This window comes from Patella vulgata, chromosome 8, assembly GCF_932274485.2.
Source record: "Patella vulgata chromosome 8, xgPatVulg1.2, whole genome shotgun sequence".
Taxonomy (NCBI): domain Eukaryota; kingdom Metazoa; phylum Mollusca; class Gastropoda; family Patellidae; genus Patella; species Patella vulgata.
Genome location: NC_065886.2, coordinates 45,085,923 through 45,102,293, shown reverse-complemented (window position 1 = coordinate 45,102,293; position 16,371 = coordinate 45,085,923). Strand labels below are relative to the sequence as shown.

General features: G+C 35.0%; 1 protein-coding gene across 2 annotated transcripts in view; it reads left to right on the top strand.

The window, feature by feature from the left end:
- Positions 1-16,371, top strand: part of LOC126830767 (transmembrane protein 272) — a 74,834-nt gene that overhangs the window by 35,782 nt on the left and 22,681 nt on the right. Inside the window, exon 2 of one of the 2 annotated variants that reach the window (XM_050561172.2) lies at positions 6,979-7,217. In XM_050561172.2, the coding sequence (XP_050417129.1) occupies positions 7,023-7,217 (195 nt within the window). In that variant the 5' untranslated portion in view covers positions 6,979-7,022. Of the gene's footprint in view, positions 1-6,978; positions 7,218-14,438; positions 14,535-16,371 lie in introns of those variants that run through there. The other variant, XM_050561173.2, reaches the window with a different exon arrangement.

Sequence of the window (16,371 nt, the reverse complement as noted above, 5' to 3'; positions counted from 1 at the left end):
TAACTTTGATTTTATCTGATAGAGAGTGATGAAACTTAGTGTTAGTTTGATTGCTCGATACGTTTGAAAAAAGAAATGTGCGATTAATTTACATGTGTCATCTATTTATTTGGGGTTTTTGGCGGGGAACATCAGCCTCGTTGTTGGCTTGTTGTTTATTGTAATAGTGGCCCTATGGAAAAAAGGGGGCGAATGGGCTATCGCGCGTTCGGTTTAAATTTGCCCTTGAGTCAAGTGGCGTGGTTTTGATCCTAAGGACTAGAATCGCCAGCCCAACCTCGTGGGTTTTCTCTGGGTCGCCCGGTTTTCTCCCAAATTTGTATTGTAGGCTACTTTTGTATTTAAAGGTTCACACTATAAGCAAACCACCGAATTCATTTTTTAAAAATACACACGTGTGGAATATAATACTCATCAGAAACGCAATGAATGATAATTATGATTATAAATATAATGTGTTGTGTATGTTAATGAATGGATGCTATAGAAGAAGAAGAAACTTTATTGCATAAAAAACCTTACAAGGCTATGTGCATATACAAATAAAATAATAGAAATATACATGAAACAAACAAAGGATACATACATGGACATAATTATACAAAGATACACAACGTTACAAAGACATGAACTAATTGTATACAAAAGCTCCTAAACATTTTAAAATTTCTATATTTTTATTCATCATCATATATCAAATTTAGCTTTCAAATTATGGATAGCCATAACATAACCAAAATATGTATTCTTTTTCTACAACAGTGTGAGATTTTATGTCAAATCCATACTGTTCTCTTCCATTAACCAGTTCCAGGCTATTGTTGTGGGCGAAGACTGAATTATTAAATTACCTCTAATTTATTCACTTATCTATTAAATTAAGAGTTCAAATCGGTTTTGCCCATTAATAAACTTTAAACGTTGCTATGCCATTACCATAGTACTGTAAGAACTTTAATTTTTGTTATTATGTTATTCTTCTAACGTTTTTGATACTGTTTTTACGAGAATGCTTAAATGATTAAGTACTCTTGGCTTTTATGTTATAAAACATTTTATATTTCAAGTAAAGAGCTTTTATCATGTTTGTCTTATGATATTAATAAAATACGAAAAGATTAATTTTAAAGGTTAGCTTTTAGGCCACAAAAAAGTTATTTTATGTTCTTCAGGAACATCTGTTAAAATCTTTGTATTTCATCTCGAAAAAGACTTATTTGAAAACCAAAAGTACTTGGTTATGCTGTTCAAAGGCTTTTAGTTAATTCCAATTTGTTTTAGTTTTGAACTTTAAACTAAACATCTTTAAAGGTGCTATTTATTTATCAAGGCCTCAAACAGAAATTGAGATAGGTGTGGCTTTAAGGGAGAGAGAGGGAGAGAGAGAGAGAGAGAGAGAGGGGGTGTGAATGAGTGAGTTTAACGTCCACTCGACACAGACTAGGTCATTTCGGTTCTAACACATGCATGGTTCAATTTTATTTTAATAATTCGCTTGCGCGTAGGGGTCTTTAGCTGTGGGAGGAAACCCGAGGACCCGGAGAAAACCCATGAGGTTGGACAGGCGACCCTACTCCTTGTCACGTACAACCGTGGAATCGAAACCACGCCAGTTGTCTCAATGACAGACCTTATGATACAGCACGCACGTGCTAACCATTCGGCCATCCAGGACTGTCTTTTAAATAATATAGTTCAACTGTGATTGATCTACGAAGTCATCATATATCTGACAACGTATTAATTGTGTATTATGACAGTCTAATACGTAAAATGTATTAATGAGAAATGTCAATTATTATTATAACTATGAGATTAACGGTAGGATACAATGGGGTCGAACGTTTAATGACGTCGCTTGGTTCGGCTCATTAATCTTGACTTGTTAGCTACAGTGGTCTAATCCTGGGTAATATCCTATATATTAGCTTTAATTGGAATAGAATACAATCTCCCTTAATTATAATGAAGACAGATAACCGTATTCATCTGTATTTTCGGTACAGATTTTCCGTATTTTTACTTCGGACGTTCTGAGCTGATTCATTTCTTAAATTCAACACATATACAGGTCGGTCATCATGGATTCGTTTTTATTAGAGTAACGTGGAGAGGAGGGGGTCGAGTGGTCCAATGCGGGAGCTTTATATCTTTAGGTCTGTCATTGAGTCGATTGACATGGTTTCGATCCCATTGTTGTAATTGACAATAAGTAGAGTCGCCTGCCCAATCACGTCTGTTCCCCGGTATCCGCCCACTGATAAATCCCGGTACGAGCATGCTAAGCGTGTTAGTCCCGAAATTAGCTAATTTGTGTCGTGTAGATGTTAAACCCCACCCCTCTTATTGGAGTAGGCCTAACGTCTACTAGAGCCTTGATTATCAGAAAACGAAAGACTATAATTTTCTTGCGTTACCTTCATTTATTACCAAGAAGGTGCGTTGCGTTGGCATAAAGAAGGAAACTTAATTTTGGACTGTGTAGATATTTCAGTTAGTATATGTAATTTTAACGTGAGTCGACTTGCATGTATTTCCAAGTTGCAATTCTGGTGGTGATATCCCGACAGTCTAACTAACTCAAAGACTGACATTTTAACGGTAGGAAGAGGGCACCGAATAAATTATACTCTAACCAAATGAAAGCTGTTCAATACTATTGTCTTGTATATCTGCTAGTATATCTCCTTTTAACTTGAACTTGTGCTCACATATGTTTTCCAACGCTAATACTATTTTAATCTAAAGCCTGTTTTTGTCATGTATTTTAGTGTTGTTAACCTCCATAATCCATTTGTTACCGCAGATATTTCTTTATTTGCAGCTTTGTATCCATTCATTCATGCAATAATACTGCTGTGTTTTATTGAAGTATCTTAGGTGGTAACAAGATTTTATAAAAAAGGGAAGTTATTATCTCAAATCATTATCAATAGGATAATATACAGCAAATGAATATTTAGGTTAACTATTGCGGATTTGAAAGTGCTAACAAGATTTCGTAACAATATGGTATAATTTTGAAGGGGATTATTGAAAACAAGATTTCGTAACAATATGGTACAATTTTAAAGGTGATTTATTGAAAAAAAAAATCAATAGGATTCTTCGAGTTTCATTGAGAAAGACATCCCATATCAATTCCAAACATATATTTTGATTGAAGTCTTTAGTGTACTAACAATAAATGTGAACGGACGTTGACTTCATAACTAAAAGGGTATAAAAAAGATTTCTTAATAAAGTGGAATAACTCTAGAAGTTGAACTAAAACAAATATAGTTCTTCCTTTCAATGATAGATAACAAAAATAAATTCTAGAAATGTAGTTTTTATGACAAAGGATGATAACTCAGGGAGTAAATATTGAAATTGGGCTTTTTTCATTTATTTATTTCCTAACAAGAGATACGAAAGACAAATTGACAGAAGCGCAACAACATAAATATATGGACGTATAAAAAAGCCACATTCAAGGGCGCAAATCCGTGAATTTAAATAAGGGAATAAAACACAAGCCAAGATTAAATCATTTCCTAATAAAGCATGCATCAGATTTGGTTCTAATGAATTGTTATTAGATTTATTAATAACTTTTAAAAATAATTGGGAATTGTTATTGAATCAAGCAAACTTGCTTCAGGACTGTACTTTCTTTAAAATATTAATGTACCCCAGACAAAGATATTTTGTTATTATGTGGGTGTTACTGTTTAAAAATATTGTCATGGTAAACCGCTATTAAACATTTGAACTGATTCAGAAGAACATTGTGTTAACCTCCATTAGCGCAGTGGATGCTTACGGCTTATACAGGTTCTGTATCAGGACTAGTGCTTGGTTATAACATTTCTATCTTGTCCATGATCTACCTCTGAAAACATCTGAAGGTTGAACAGTGAGAGACAACGTTTAACGGACGACACGAAATGTCTGTTTAGTTGGCAAGACAAACAAAACGTCCGAAAGTAGACAAAAGAGCGCGTCAAATTATTTGAGATGTGTCAGAAAAGTTGACAAGACAGAATCATCAGCAAATATCGAAAAAAAAAAGAGTCCAAAAGTTTGAAAGGGTTCACAAGAAATAGCGGCCAAAGAGAGATATAACGCCTGAAAGCTGAAAGGAAAATCTATGAAATTTTTCAAAAGTTTAATATTGTAACAAAATGGCTATAAATAATATCCTTTGATAATATATAGAACTATAAACATATCCAAATAAATAATCGATTCTTTAGTATGAATACAATCAAATAAAGTAACAAGCAATTAATAAGTAATTATCAGTAACTGACGTGGATATTGTAACTTTATTAACATCGGCATTAACAACTCGGGCCAAACAAATAATACTTGTGTTAATGATTTCTTTTTGTGGCCATTTTAAATACGTTAATACTTTACTCCCATTTCTATCTTAATTACTGATCAGTAAGGTTCTGGAAAAAATGCCAATTCGGACTGTTGTCAATAGCGAAATGTCTGTTTTAGAAATTGTCTTAGAAAACCACGTTAATACCGATTGATAGGACATGTGAAATGAGGACAAAGCTTTCATTAGGTGAAGTAACCATAAACACAGGTAGAGTGGGTTTTTTTGTCTAAAAATACAAGAGACGTTTAGCACAAATTAATGTTGACCTGGATAAAGGTTTAACGTCTTGTCTACCACATTAATGCTCTTAACCACATTCGAAAATAATTGACTATATATTGAATTGTATATTATATAACCTTTCTGTTGTAGCAAAATGGTTATTTACTTTTCTTTGAAATAATATCAAGATGTGTCACCAGTTTGGCTATGGTCCCAACATTTCAGTTCAGTTATATGTGCTCGTGGTTGACGATACTACATTGATATAACTATATTCTTAAACTAACCAGTTCTAAAATAAAAATGTTCTTCTCCGACAGGATTAATGAAAACAGGGGTTTAACGTCCTATTCCGACTGGGCTAATGAAGATGGACATAAGCCATACACTGTGCTATGGGTGAAATTTTGCCAGGACAACGGCGCTACAGCCTGTTCTTATATCGATTTCCAACTGCCAAGGGCTCTTTTACGTGCACGCCAATGTGTACACGGACCTCGGTTTTTCATCCCACCGAACGATTATACGTTGTCCCTTGCCATACCCACACCCCGACCCACACACAGAGACACTACTGACAAGGCGGAACCACACCAGAAATCCAGATGAACTTTATCGGCCAATACAGGAATCGAACACGGGACCTCCAGGTGAGCGATCAAAAGTGCAACTCACAGAGCCACCGTGACTACCCTAACCAATTCTGGCAGATTTATGTAATGAGATCTGTGGTGACTCTGTGACTAAGACAATGGCTCATTAAGGTGGATGTTCCGGGTTCAATCCAGGTGTTGGCCGAGAAAGGTCCTCGGGGTGCGTGGCAAGAAACAGCGTCTAGTCGTTCGGGTGTTACAAAAAACGACTTCCCGTGTACGCATTGGCGTGCATAAAAGAACCCCATAGCACAGTGTATGGCGTATACTCTATCTATAAGTGCAGAAAAGTGGGATGTTAAATTCCATTTCATTCCTTTATTTATTCATTGCCATCCGAAATAATTTACATTTTGCAGAAAACCTCATCATAGTTTTTTCTATCATGTGAAAAAAAGACCCTTTTGATTATCACGCTGCATTAATCTATAATATAGTTAAGTTTACGTCACGGTCTTGATAAATGTGCAACTTTGCATTTTTATTTGTCTTTGTTGCGATTAATAAATTGTATTAAATGTTTCATATAACACATGCAAAGCGGCTTCTACTAAATGCTTCCTTTAACCGACCGTGTTTCATCGATTTAAAATAATCCTATCAATTATTTTTATTATGAGTGTGCCATTTTTTGTTCTTTATAATTAAAGCATCTTACAGTTTCTTGTTATTTCATGTTATATTAAACAATACTGTTTATCAAGCTGAAATAGTTCCCACAGCAACACAACATAAATATTGTTTTATATACGCCCACAATGAAATGTGGTCGTATATTGTCGTAGCCCCCGCCTGTCCGTTGGCCCGGCGCCCGGCTTCCACAATTGCTTGTGAACGCTCTAGAGTTTAAAGTCAATGTTTAAGGTCATGAGAAAAAGCTCATTGATTTTCAACGAAATCCGATAATCACTGCCAGAGTTGTGACTCTTGATAACTTTGCAAAGTCTTGTGGATGCTCTGGAGGCTGAAGTTGATATCCGATGAACTTGAAATTTATACACATAATTTAATTAAAGTCGTGAGACAAAGAACAATATTGACTGTCATCGATTTCCGATAATTTCTTGCCAGAGTTATTGCCAATGATCACTTTGAAAAATCTTGCTGACGCTCTGTTTATAAACTGTGTTTATGGCCACAAGATTGTATATTTCGTTTCGTTTTTTTATGTTTTCAATGGCCTCCACCTGGCGTAGTGAACAAAAGTAACAAGAAATTTTGAACTATAAAAACCGAAACGAAATAAGATCTGTGTTTTAAAACTGAACCCCGATTACAAAACTACAGAAATAATTAAATTAAAAAAAAGTTAACGCCCTAAACAATCGTCATATTTGTTTCCAATTTGTAGAACAAACATGGCGATTGCTTACGGCATACAAAAACAGAGGCAGGCCATGCCCACATTCAGTATATACCTTGTCAAGCACAGTGTCCACATCCTGTTAGCTAGTCAACTACCAAATACCTTCTGACTGATTGACGTTTTTTCACTATCAGCTTACTGAAAATATTATTCCTACACAATTATTATGTCTGATCAGGTTATTTCTGTAGTTTTGTAACCGGAGTTCAGCTTTAATCAGATTGGGGCTAATCGAATACGAAATATACATCACTGAATCTATTATTGTTCTATTTTACAGAAAATATACATCACTGAATCTATTATTGTTCTATTTTACAGGAAATATACATCACTGAATCTATCATTGTTCTATTTTACAGGAAATAATACGGTAAAGAAAAGATAGTATGAGAGTGATGCCATTATGTCTATGTTGGTCCGGAAGGCTACCGTCCATCGTAAATCCCGTGGTACCGTCAAACGAAAACCACCTGGAACGTCCGTTGCCACCCGTAACCAGACACTGAGTAAAACCACAGAAAACAGAGACCATTCACAATCACCGATATTACCAAAGAAAGATTTTAATGTCGTCAAATGTGCAGAAAACACAGTTGTGGTAAGAATATTTCAGCTTTGACATGTGATACAATTTCGGGTCTAACATTCAATTCAACTTTGGAATATCTTCTCAGATTCTACTTTAGATTTGTTAAAACAACGTCGCATTATTAAGAATGCAAGGAATGACGCCGGACAAAATTTCCTTTACTCAAATACAGAAGTTGGATCTGACAGTATAGGGATATGATGACAGAATACGTTGAATTCAAGTATTGTTTTTAGACAGAGCTAAATGCAATTTTATTGAGAGGAAAGTTGAAGCATGAATTTATATAAATATTTAAATTATTCTTTGGCATAAATTTTTTTATTATTCTTAAAAGGAAAGTATACAAAAAACAAAGGTTATATATAGAGTGTACGACACAATATTACTTTGTTAAAAACCATTTTGCTAAAAAAAAATCATTCACGTCAATCAATTTTAACCATAAAACGTTTACATTTTCGTTCAAAAATGATAAAACTCGATCATTTTGAACTTAATTGATGACCTATATTTAAAGTAGCCAAGTCTTTAATAACGCAGTATCATCCACAGCCCTCAACATTGCAAACACGACTTATTCGTCAATTTAAATCAATATTGATGTTGTTATCTTACCGTGGGCTTCTGGTATCCAATATTTAAGACACAATAAAAATTTTAAACTTGGCGCCATTTGTAATGAGCGACTCGGTGAACGAGGCTAAACATATCCCCAAGGGGAAGATTGCCTGAGTAGACTGGAATAACCAAACTCCAAAGACTGCCATTCAATATGCATTCTTCGCGTATTTCACCGAACATATAACTGATCAGAAATTACAGTATACATTCATATTATATTAATTATATGTGTTGCGACCCATTTGTGCCCATTTCTAGATGCCAAATAAAAGAGAATTGGCTCCTTTAAATTTTAGATTGGTTTATATTCGTTTCACACATCTCTATGTGTTTAAGGCAAGAAAATTAATAATCATTTAATTCTGGACAATAGGCACCATAATAACTATTAGTCGTCTTGCGGCTATAAACCATTATCCATTTTTTTCTAGCCTAATCGCATAACCTTTTGTTATTAGTATTTTATATCCTACTGAAGTTGATATCTCTTTCTGATAAATTTGTCTACTACATTATTTCTTGTCTCACAAATTTTGGATTTAAGGGAAAAAGATATAGTAATAAGACTCCTATCGATTTAATGTTTGAAACAATTTCTAGTACAGACAACCTAAATTAAAGATAAAAACTAAACTCATGGGAAGTTTTAAACCCAGTAGACCGAACATAGTAAAACCGAGGATTTAATCCGGATTAGCATCCCTGGGGTTATATCAATATTAAACCAGCCTATAGGATAAAATAAAAGTAATGGAATGCAAGTGATATAAAATATATTAGAACTCTAAGATGTATTAACCTTTAAGTGTGTCAATGCGTCTCATATCGAATGATAAAAAAACGTAAAGCGTATCTAATTAAATTTTACTAAGTTCGGAAAGGTTGCATTGTAATTCACTGAAAAGGATCAAAGTATTTGTCTTATTTCATAAAGACGTCAATTGAATCGGGACTCTGAGTAACTTTCTATGGATGGCAATTCAGTTCCTGATTATGCGCATGGTTGCAGCTCAACAGTTTAGCAATCCTTTCCTAAGCAGTAATTTATCATGTGTTGTAACATGATACATTCGACTCTCAAAGACTCAGGCTGTCTTCTATGGCGGGGTATCGGGTTCAAAATGCAATCTAGAGTAAAAAGCAGAAAGTCAACAGTAAAAAGTAGAAAATCTAAAGTAAACGGGAAAATTCTTATCTAAAAGGGTGAAAACCTATAAATTTATGTACTTAGTCAGTAGAAACATCAAGCTTTTCAACTTTTAATCGCCATAATTCTACTTTCATGGACAAAATTTCTATTTTCTACTATCAACTTTTGACTTTCGACTTTCCGCTTTCTACTTTCTACTGTCAACTTTTGACTTTCGACTTTCCACTTCAGATTTTCTACTCACGATTTTCTAACGCAGATTTTCTCCAATACTATGGTGGCTGATAGTGGCCATGTAATTTTTCACCATTTTCATAACCCGACAACACGACATAACGACAGCTGTCCTTGTCAGGCCCTCCGTCCTGCATCACTGACAAGGGGGAACCACGCCGGAAAATCTGGATGAAATCTCTCGGCCAATGAAGGGATCGAACATGATCGGGACACCAGCAAAGGTACTAACGGATACATTAAAGACGGATTTAAGTAAGATTTAGATAAAGACTGTGCCATTAATGATTGAAATTTTCAATATATTTAAAATGTAACGAAAAATAAAAATACTGAAAATTTCAATCAAATTGTTTTGTTTTTTTCTGGACGAAGTTATGAATGTTTGAAGTATTGACAAATTTTATTAACGTAGTCTCGATTGTCAAGTACCATTGCTAAGATAAAAATCGAAGTCTTGCGTTTCCATTTTAACGTTAACCGATTAAAGAGCGCGTGTGGTATATTCCATGTAATATCACAACCACCCGATGACTAGAGAGTTGATTATCGGCATGGCATGTGAAGGAATATCTAAATGATAATGTATATAACATTGGAAGACAAAACAAAAAGACCTACTGTAGACAGATTTCGTACTTTTCCAGATTTCTTTTTCTTTAAGTGAACTTATCTCCAACTATTAGTAATTCCCTTGATTACTTGTTTACCTCTTCCTATTACTTTTGTAATTTTCAGAATATACTTCTGCTGATCAGCCTTTACACTCATTTCTTCCAAACCCAACATTGAATCATGGTGTGCATTTAATATTCTGCCTTGGTCCTTTCAAATTACATTTAGCCTCAAGTTCGATAGATGAAACCTTACTTTCTAACTGAATTGGATTCTTTTTTCTGTCTGTGGACAAATTAACTTATTCAAATTTTAAATTAAATTTATATGACGCTTGAAAGTTGGTGTGTCGTGAACAGATGAGGCTATAGGAAAGTTAAAGGTGGTGAAACACGAAGTAATACGATTGAACTTGTAATTTAACAACACATTTAAGTGCTTGAAATATACCACGAGCGTGCTATGAGGAAATTTTTTCACGGAATAAGGAGCTAGTCCCTAGACTTATTTCGAATTCCATCTGTGACGGGTTCTTTTACCTGCACTCCAATGTATACACGTAATCTAGGGTTTTCGTCCCACCCGAACGACTAGGTACCATTCCTTGCCAGACCCTGCGTCCTCTGCCACTGACAAGGGGAGACCACTCTGGAATTTCCGAGGAACTTTCTCGACCAACAATGGGATCGATACCTCCATAGTAGCGAGCCAGCAATTCACTCACTGAGCCACCGCGACCCCTTGAATGAATGTAATATAATACAGCGTTCCGAGAATAATTTTTTATTCTTCAGATAAAAGCATAAAACATTTTGCTCTGAATACAGAAAGAAAGTGATCCAAAAGATGTGAGCAGTCTGGCGTCGATCGTCTCTCGATTGACATGATTTTGGTAAAACGTCAAGCGATTACCTCCAGTATAGGTGGCTATATCTAACTCGAAATTAACAATTTGATAATAAATGGGTAAAATGTTCAGATATTCGTCAAAGCGATCTAAAATTTAGGTTATTTTTATATCCGATTTTAATGATTTTTTTTTTATGTGTGGTGTTCCGGGTAAAAAGTGAAAGTAATTATTAAAGTCAAACATAACGATACGGCACTGGGTGATCAATACATCAATACCAAAATGTGCAGTGTGTATTTAGGAGCTTATCTTTATATTATACCTAAAGATATATGCTAATACTGTGAACTACTGGGATTAACTTTTAGAAAAATTAAGCGCTACCCTCAAGTAAAGATAATGTTAGAGGTAACAATGATACTACATCGCCATATTGAAAATGGTGATGTTTTTTCAGTGGTTGACGGAGGTAACTGTTAGAAGTGTTTCTGGCGGTTGACAGTTCCGTCAGTGAAGCCATGAGTGCAGGGATACCTTGAAGTATATAAAGATTGTCTAGTAGTTGTCATTTTTATCTTTCTGGCGCTAGATTATAAATGAAATAATTTATAAATTGAATGAAATAAAGACAAGCTTCATATATTTCTGGCGGACAAAATCCTCTAATTTCAGTACATGTTAAACCTGTTTTTACAGTATACTCATACTCAAACATATAGAAAACGTTGACCCTAGCAAGCTAGATCAGTGTCCAGTCCTTATGACCTTGATAAGACACTTTATCCCCATCTGTATCTGGGTACCGGTAAGATAGTATAAGGTAAATGTTGTCTGGCATGGAAAGTCTGTATGTTGCTGACAATGACTTCTTAAGGAAGATAGATGTAGGAGATACAGATATTTGGAAGCCTTACGGTTGTATATATATGTTTCACTATGTCGGCTGTGTGTGCTTTTAAACTCTGTGTTAGCCATTTCATATCTCATGCCTATGCCCATTTAGGTACTAGCTAAAACCAAAGTTTATGATTTGCAGATAAACTGCACTGGAATAGTCCGATGTCTTTTAGAATGCTCATCATCTGGTCTAGGACTTCTAGATTCCTAGGTGTGTGAATATTTATCGTAGAGATGTCGTTATATAACCATTAATTTTAGAGATAAGTGCTGGATTATAACTTTTGCTATTCAGCCAAGCCAGGTACCCTCAAACTAGTCCCATTTAAATATACCATATGGAAATCTACTGCAATATTAACCCATTTTCAGAAATCCACGCATGCCATTGCGGCCTAACTTCAACCCCCTTTAAGAAATAAATATACAGAACATTTGGGAGATAATCATAGGTCTGATTCAACAACTAGATCATACAGCTTCTCGAGCAGACGAGTTTGAATTATAACTCGAGTATATTCATTGTCATTGAATACCATTTATTCTAAAGATGGAGGACAATGTGGGTTGACCGATGCTACCTATATTAAAGGCACATAAACCTGTAATTGCTCGCAAACATGCAATAATGAAACATTTATCTTATAAAAGTATCTAGCATTTCTACTGCCATGTAATTCTATATAATTACGTCTATACATATTTTTATCTATATGACAGTGAATAATCGGAAGTATTGTCGTTATGATATATATTAACAATTTATAGCTGTTTTTGTCACAAACGGACGGGACACTCAATATCTCTTCTTTTCTATCCATATAGGGTAGGGTGAAGCGAAGGCTGAGTGGGGGCCCTACTAATCATAGACAAGTTCCTTCCTGATCAATAGAGTCAAATTATTGCAATAACTGGCCGATTAGTGGGACCGCTGAGTCGGCTTATCACAAGGCCTAGGTGTGTTCGATCCTGCGATTTTTCCTAAGTTTTCTTCCATGTCTACAGACGCAGTATTGAAATAAAAATACATAATGTTTGTTACGAAATAACCTGATTGGTGTTGAGTCGATGTTTAAACTTATTCCCCTGTTCTCCAGTTGCTACAGTAAAACCCGATAGTTGTGCTTGTCGGTTTCAAACTCTTAGTTTCAGACATTTCCTCGTTCACGTGATTACGGGTGGTAATATTTGTAGTTTTCTTCATCTATAATAATGTTCATCTGTATTAGCGTTTATTAGCGATTGGAGAAAGACGTCCCTCTGGTGGCTTGTTTAGGTCAACCTTAGATGCAGGTTGAAGATTTCACTTCGGACCGAGGTTTTTCCATGCAGCCAGAGGGATGGTATCGTTACAATGAGATTCAAAATCAAACATCAGATGTTCGAATGTTTATATTTGTTTAACGCGTGTATATCTATGCAAGTCATGGATTCCATTCCGTGTTTGTTTTAGGAAAGGAACAGGATCACCTGCTTTACCAGATTTGGGTACTTTATTGAAATAAAATTATTCCGTATATATATGCTTAAAATCTGGTTACTTCTTTTGGGTGCAATAGGAATCCCTTGTTAACTGCAATATTGTGAAAGATGAATCTCCAGTAGGAATAGCAGTCCAAAAATTGTTCAATTCCGTTCCGTATTTACAAAGATATTTTGGATTGAAATTTCATCGATCTATGATGCTCACTATGTAATAAGCTCGTCGCCATTTTGAACATAATTGATGGGCTTGTTTTAAATCCAATTGAATCCAAACAGGGAGATCATCTAGCGTTGGTATTTTAATTTTGTTTCCTTGTTAAATAGTCAATCTGATTACATATTATCGTGGATTAAGCCGTGAGAAATGTTATATTTTAAAGAAAAATACAAATGACGCAATGGGACTTTAAATTTCTAAAATTTGCATTCCAAGTATTGTCATATTATATCTACATGTGATATATCTTATATTAAAAACACTCGTACTCAAACTGTTACCAATGACATGGGTCAATATAGTATTATAATAATAATATTGATTATTTTGGAATGTGTTCGATTGAAATTCTTAGCATTCATTGATTAAGCTGTTGAAGATGTATTATTTTTAGGCAATCGGGAGGAATTGAGCTACAATAATTTTGAAGATACAATACACGAACTGGTGCTTACATAAATGTAACCATTGCCAATAATCAAAGATTTGTATTTTGGTGTTTAATGATTGGCAGACAGACTATAATGGTTAACGTCCGCTTTCATCCGGGGTGATATCATTGACTTTGTGTTTTTAAAATTGGTAACGGTTACTAATTTATGGTTAATTTGAGAGAATGGTGTTATTTTATTAATTGCCGGGTGTATGAACATCCCCACCACAACCGGTTATTTGTACGTTATTGCGATGCAACACTCCCCACTTAATAATATTCATATGATGGTCATATGATGTTGCTACTCACCCCTCTTAAAGAAATGGTCTCCTAAACTCCTGTGTTATTTTTCCAGTCCATTAGAAGAACCCATATTCTTAGATAAAATGTTTTAATGTTGTCATAAATTATTCGCAAAAGAAACGGGCATACATATGCGTATACTGTTAATATACATAATTTATAGTTCTTTTACGACCCTATAATAATAAATTGTCACTTATTGGCAAAGACATCAAAAAAGTCAAATTGAACATATGTATTACACAGCTAATACATGTTTTCAATTGGACAGAAATTTTATAATCGTTTCTGCCTTTCAAGAAAATGGACATAAAAAGTCGTTTTTATGACAAGTCTTTATACATTTTCAATGTGAATAATAATATAAGTTCGTTGAGTACGTCATGAAATTGATTATTGCTAACATGGCGGACCAGATGGTTGACTCTGTAATGAAATCTGTGTTAAAAATCGATCGTTTGTTATAAACAATGTTATCTTAAAATGTAACGTCAAGTAGTATGGACGAAAAAAAGGTATGCTTAATATAATATATCTCCATATTAACTTATTATTGTTTTAAAAATAATTTGAAATGGCGCTTGAAATACTGATTAGTATGTCAAGAATCTGTAACAAAAATATTAAAAAATGTTCTGCTTAGTCATTTAAAAATTGTGATTGAGTTTCTGATGACCGTAGTTTTAATTATATCACTTAAAATAAAGTAGAGGGCAATGAAAATGGTTTTAACTTTGGAACGACAGAAATGTTGTATTGAGATATAAAATTCGTCCGTTTTATTCCGTTGTAATCATATTCGTCAAGTCGACAAAATGTGGATAAGATCTAAAGCAACATACCACCGAATATTAAAAACATAAAAAGCATTTATATTAGAGTAGATATGGCTTCAAAAAAGTCGTTAAGTATCATTGGTTCTCTTCCCCCGCGCGCCAGAAAATATTTGAAAAACTGACTGTAGATGATGCTTTTAGACCAGGAACCCAGGGGGCCAACCTAGCTGAAAAGTGTACCAATTTGTTCTATATGTTATCAATGCATGTATATCTGGTATCATCAGAATGTAAGTCTGCCGGGTTTCCGGTGGTGGGTGTGGTATTCCACGCCCAAAATGCCATGCCCCCCAACTAGATTAGCTCAAAAGTGTACCACATGAAAATCGTACAGCAGTGTACCGTACATCTTCATGGATAACCCACCGCACAAACTGTCTGGCAGAGGCCATTCATGATTCCTGTAGTGGTACTGAACAACTCCAAAGCTGTTTTAGGTGGTACAGATTTCAACTAATCTAGCCTAGCTGTGGACTTGAAATTAGATAACTCTTGTCAGGGATACTCTACCACTACAAATGTCTGACAATTACATAGCTCTGTCAGGGGTAACCCACCACTAGAAATGTCTGTTAGAGTGTTTTTGTAACACCTGAAGATGTACGGTACACTGCTGTACGATTTTCATGTGGTACACTTTTGAGCTAATCTAGCCTAGTTGGGGGGCATGGCATTTTGGGCGTGGAATACCACACCCACCACCAGAAACCCGGCAGACTTACAATCTGATGATACCAGATATACATGCATTGATACTATATAGGAGAAAATTGGTACACTTTTCAGCTAGGTTAACCCCCTGGGCTCCCGTTCTTTTTCTATAGTATATCCTAAGTACAAAGGGAGATGCTAATTGAAGGCCGATTTGGTTGGCTGAAGTGAATTGAGACCGGTTTGTCTTTTTTGGTGACTGACTAAGTCTGACCGGTGACCTTTAATTCTTTTCCGAAGTGCATTTTTGGTCTCCTCTACGTATTGTCTTCATGAAATTAGATAAATTGTGTTTAAACTGCTGCATGAAAGTTGGTCTAATATTGGAAATTGGGTGCCAGATGTTTTGTTATAAAACTGGTCGGATATGTTTATGATTTTGCATGTTTGACATCTGGGATGGCCACAAGTTTTCTTTTAACTGCTAGCTGTATATTGTTTGTTTCTTTAGCGGCAAGTTCATCCAGAGTATTGTTTTTTATACTTTGGGGATAGCGTTTGGAGTATCCCCTTTCTCTTAGTTTGCTACCAGTCGGTCTTCTTAGTACATAGCCTATGGAAACGGAGAATCTGAGATTTTATGATGCCAGACAACGTATTTTCTGAATGAAAGTAGCTTTTGAGCAGTATTTGATGTGTGTCGGTTTCTTTGAAAAATACTTTAGTGTTTTTGGTGTTGCTACTTTTAAAAACGGTGGTGTCCAGGAAATCTATGCTGTTATGACTTACATTTGCGGTTAATTTGACAGATGAATGATGATTATTCAGAATGTTGGAAAATGTCCAAAGTTCATCTAGTGTGTAA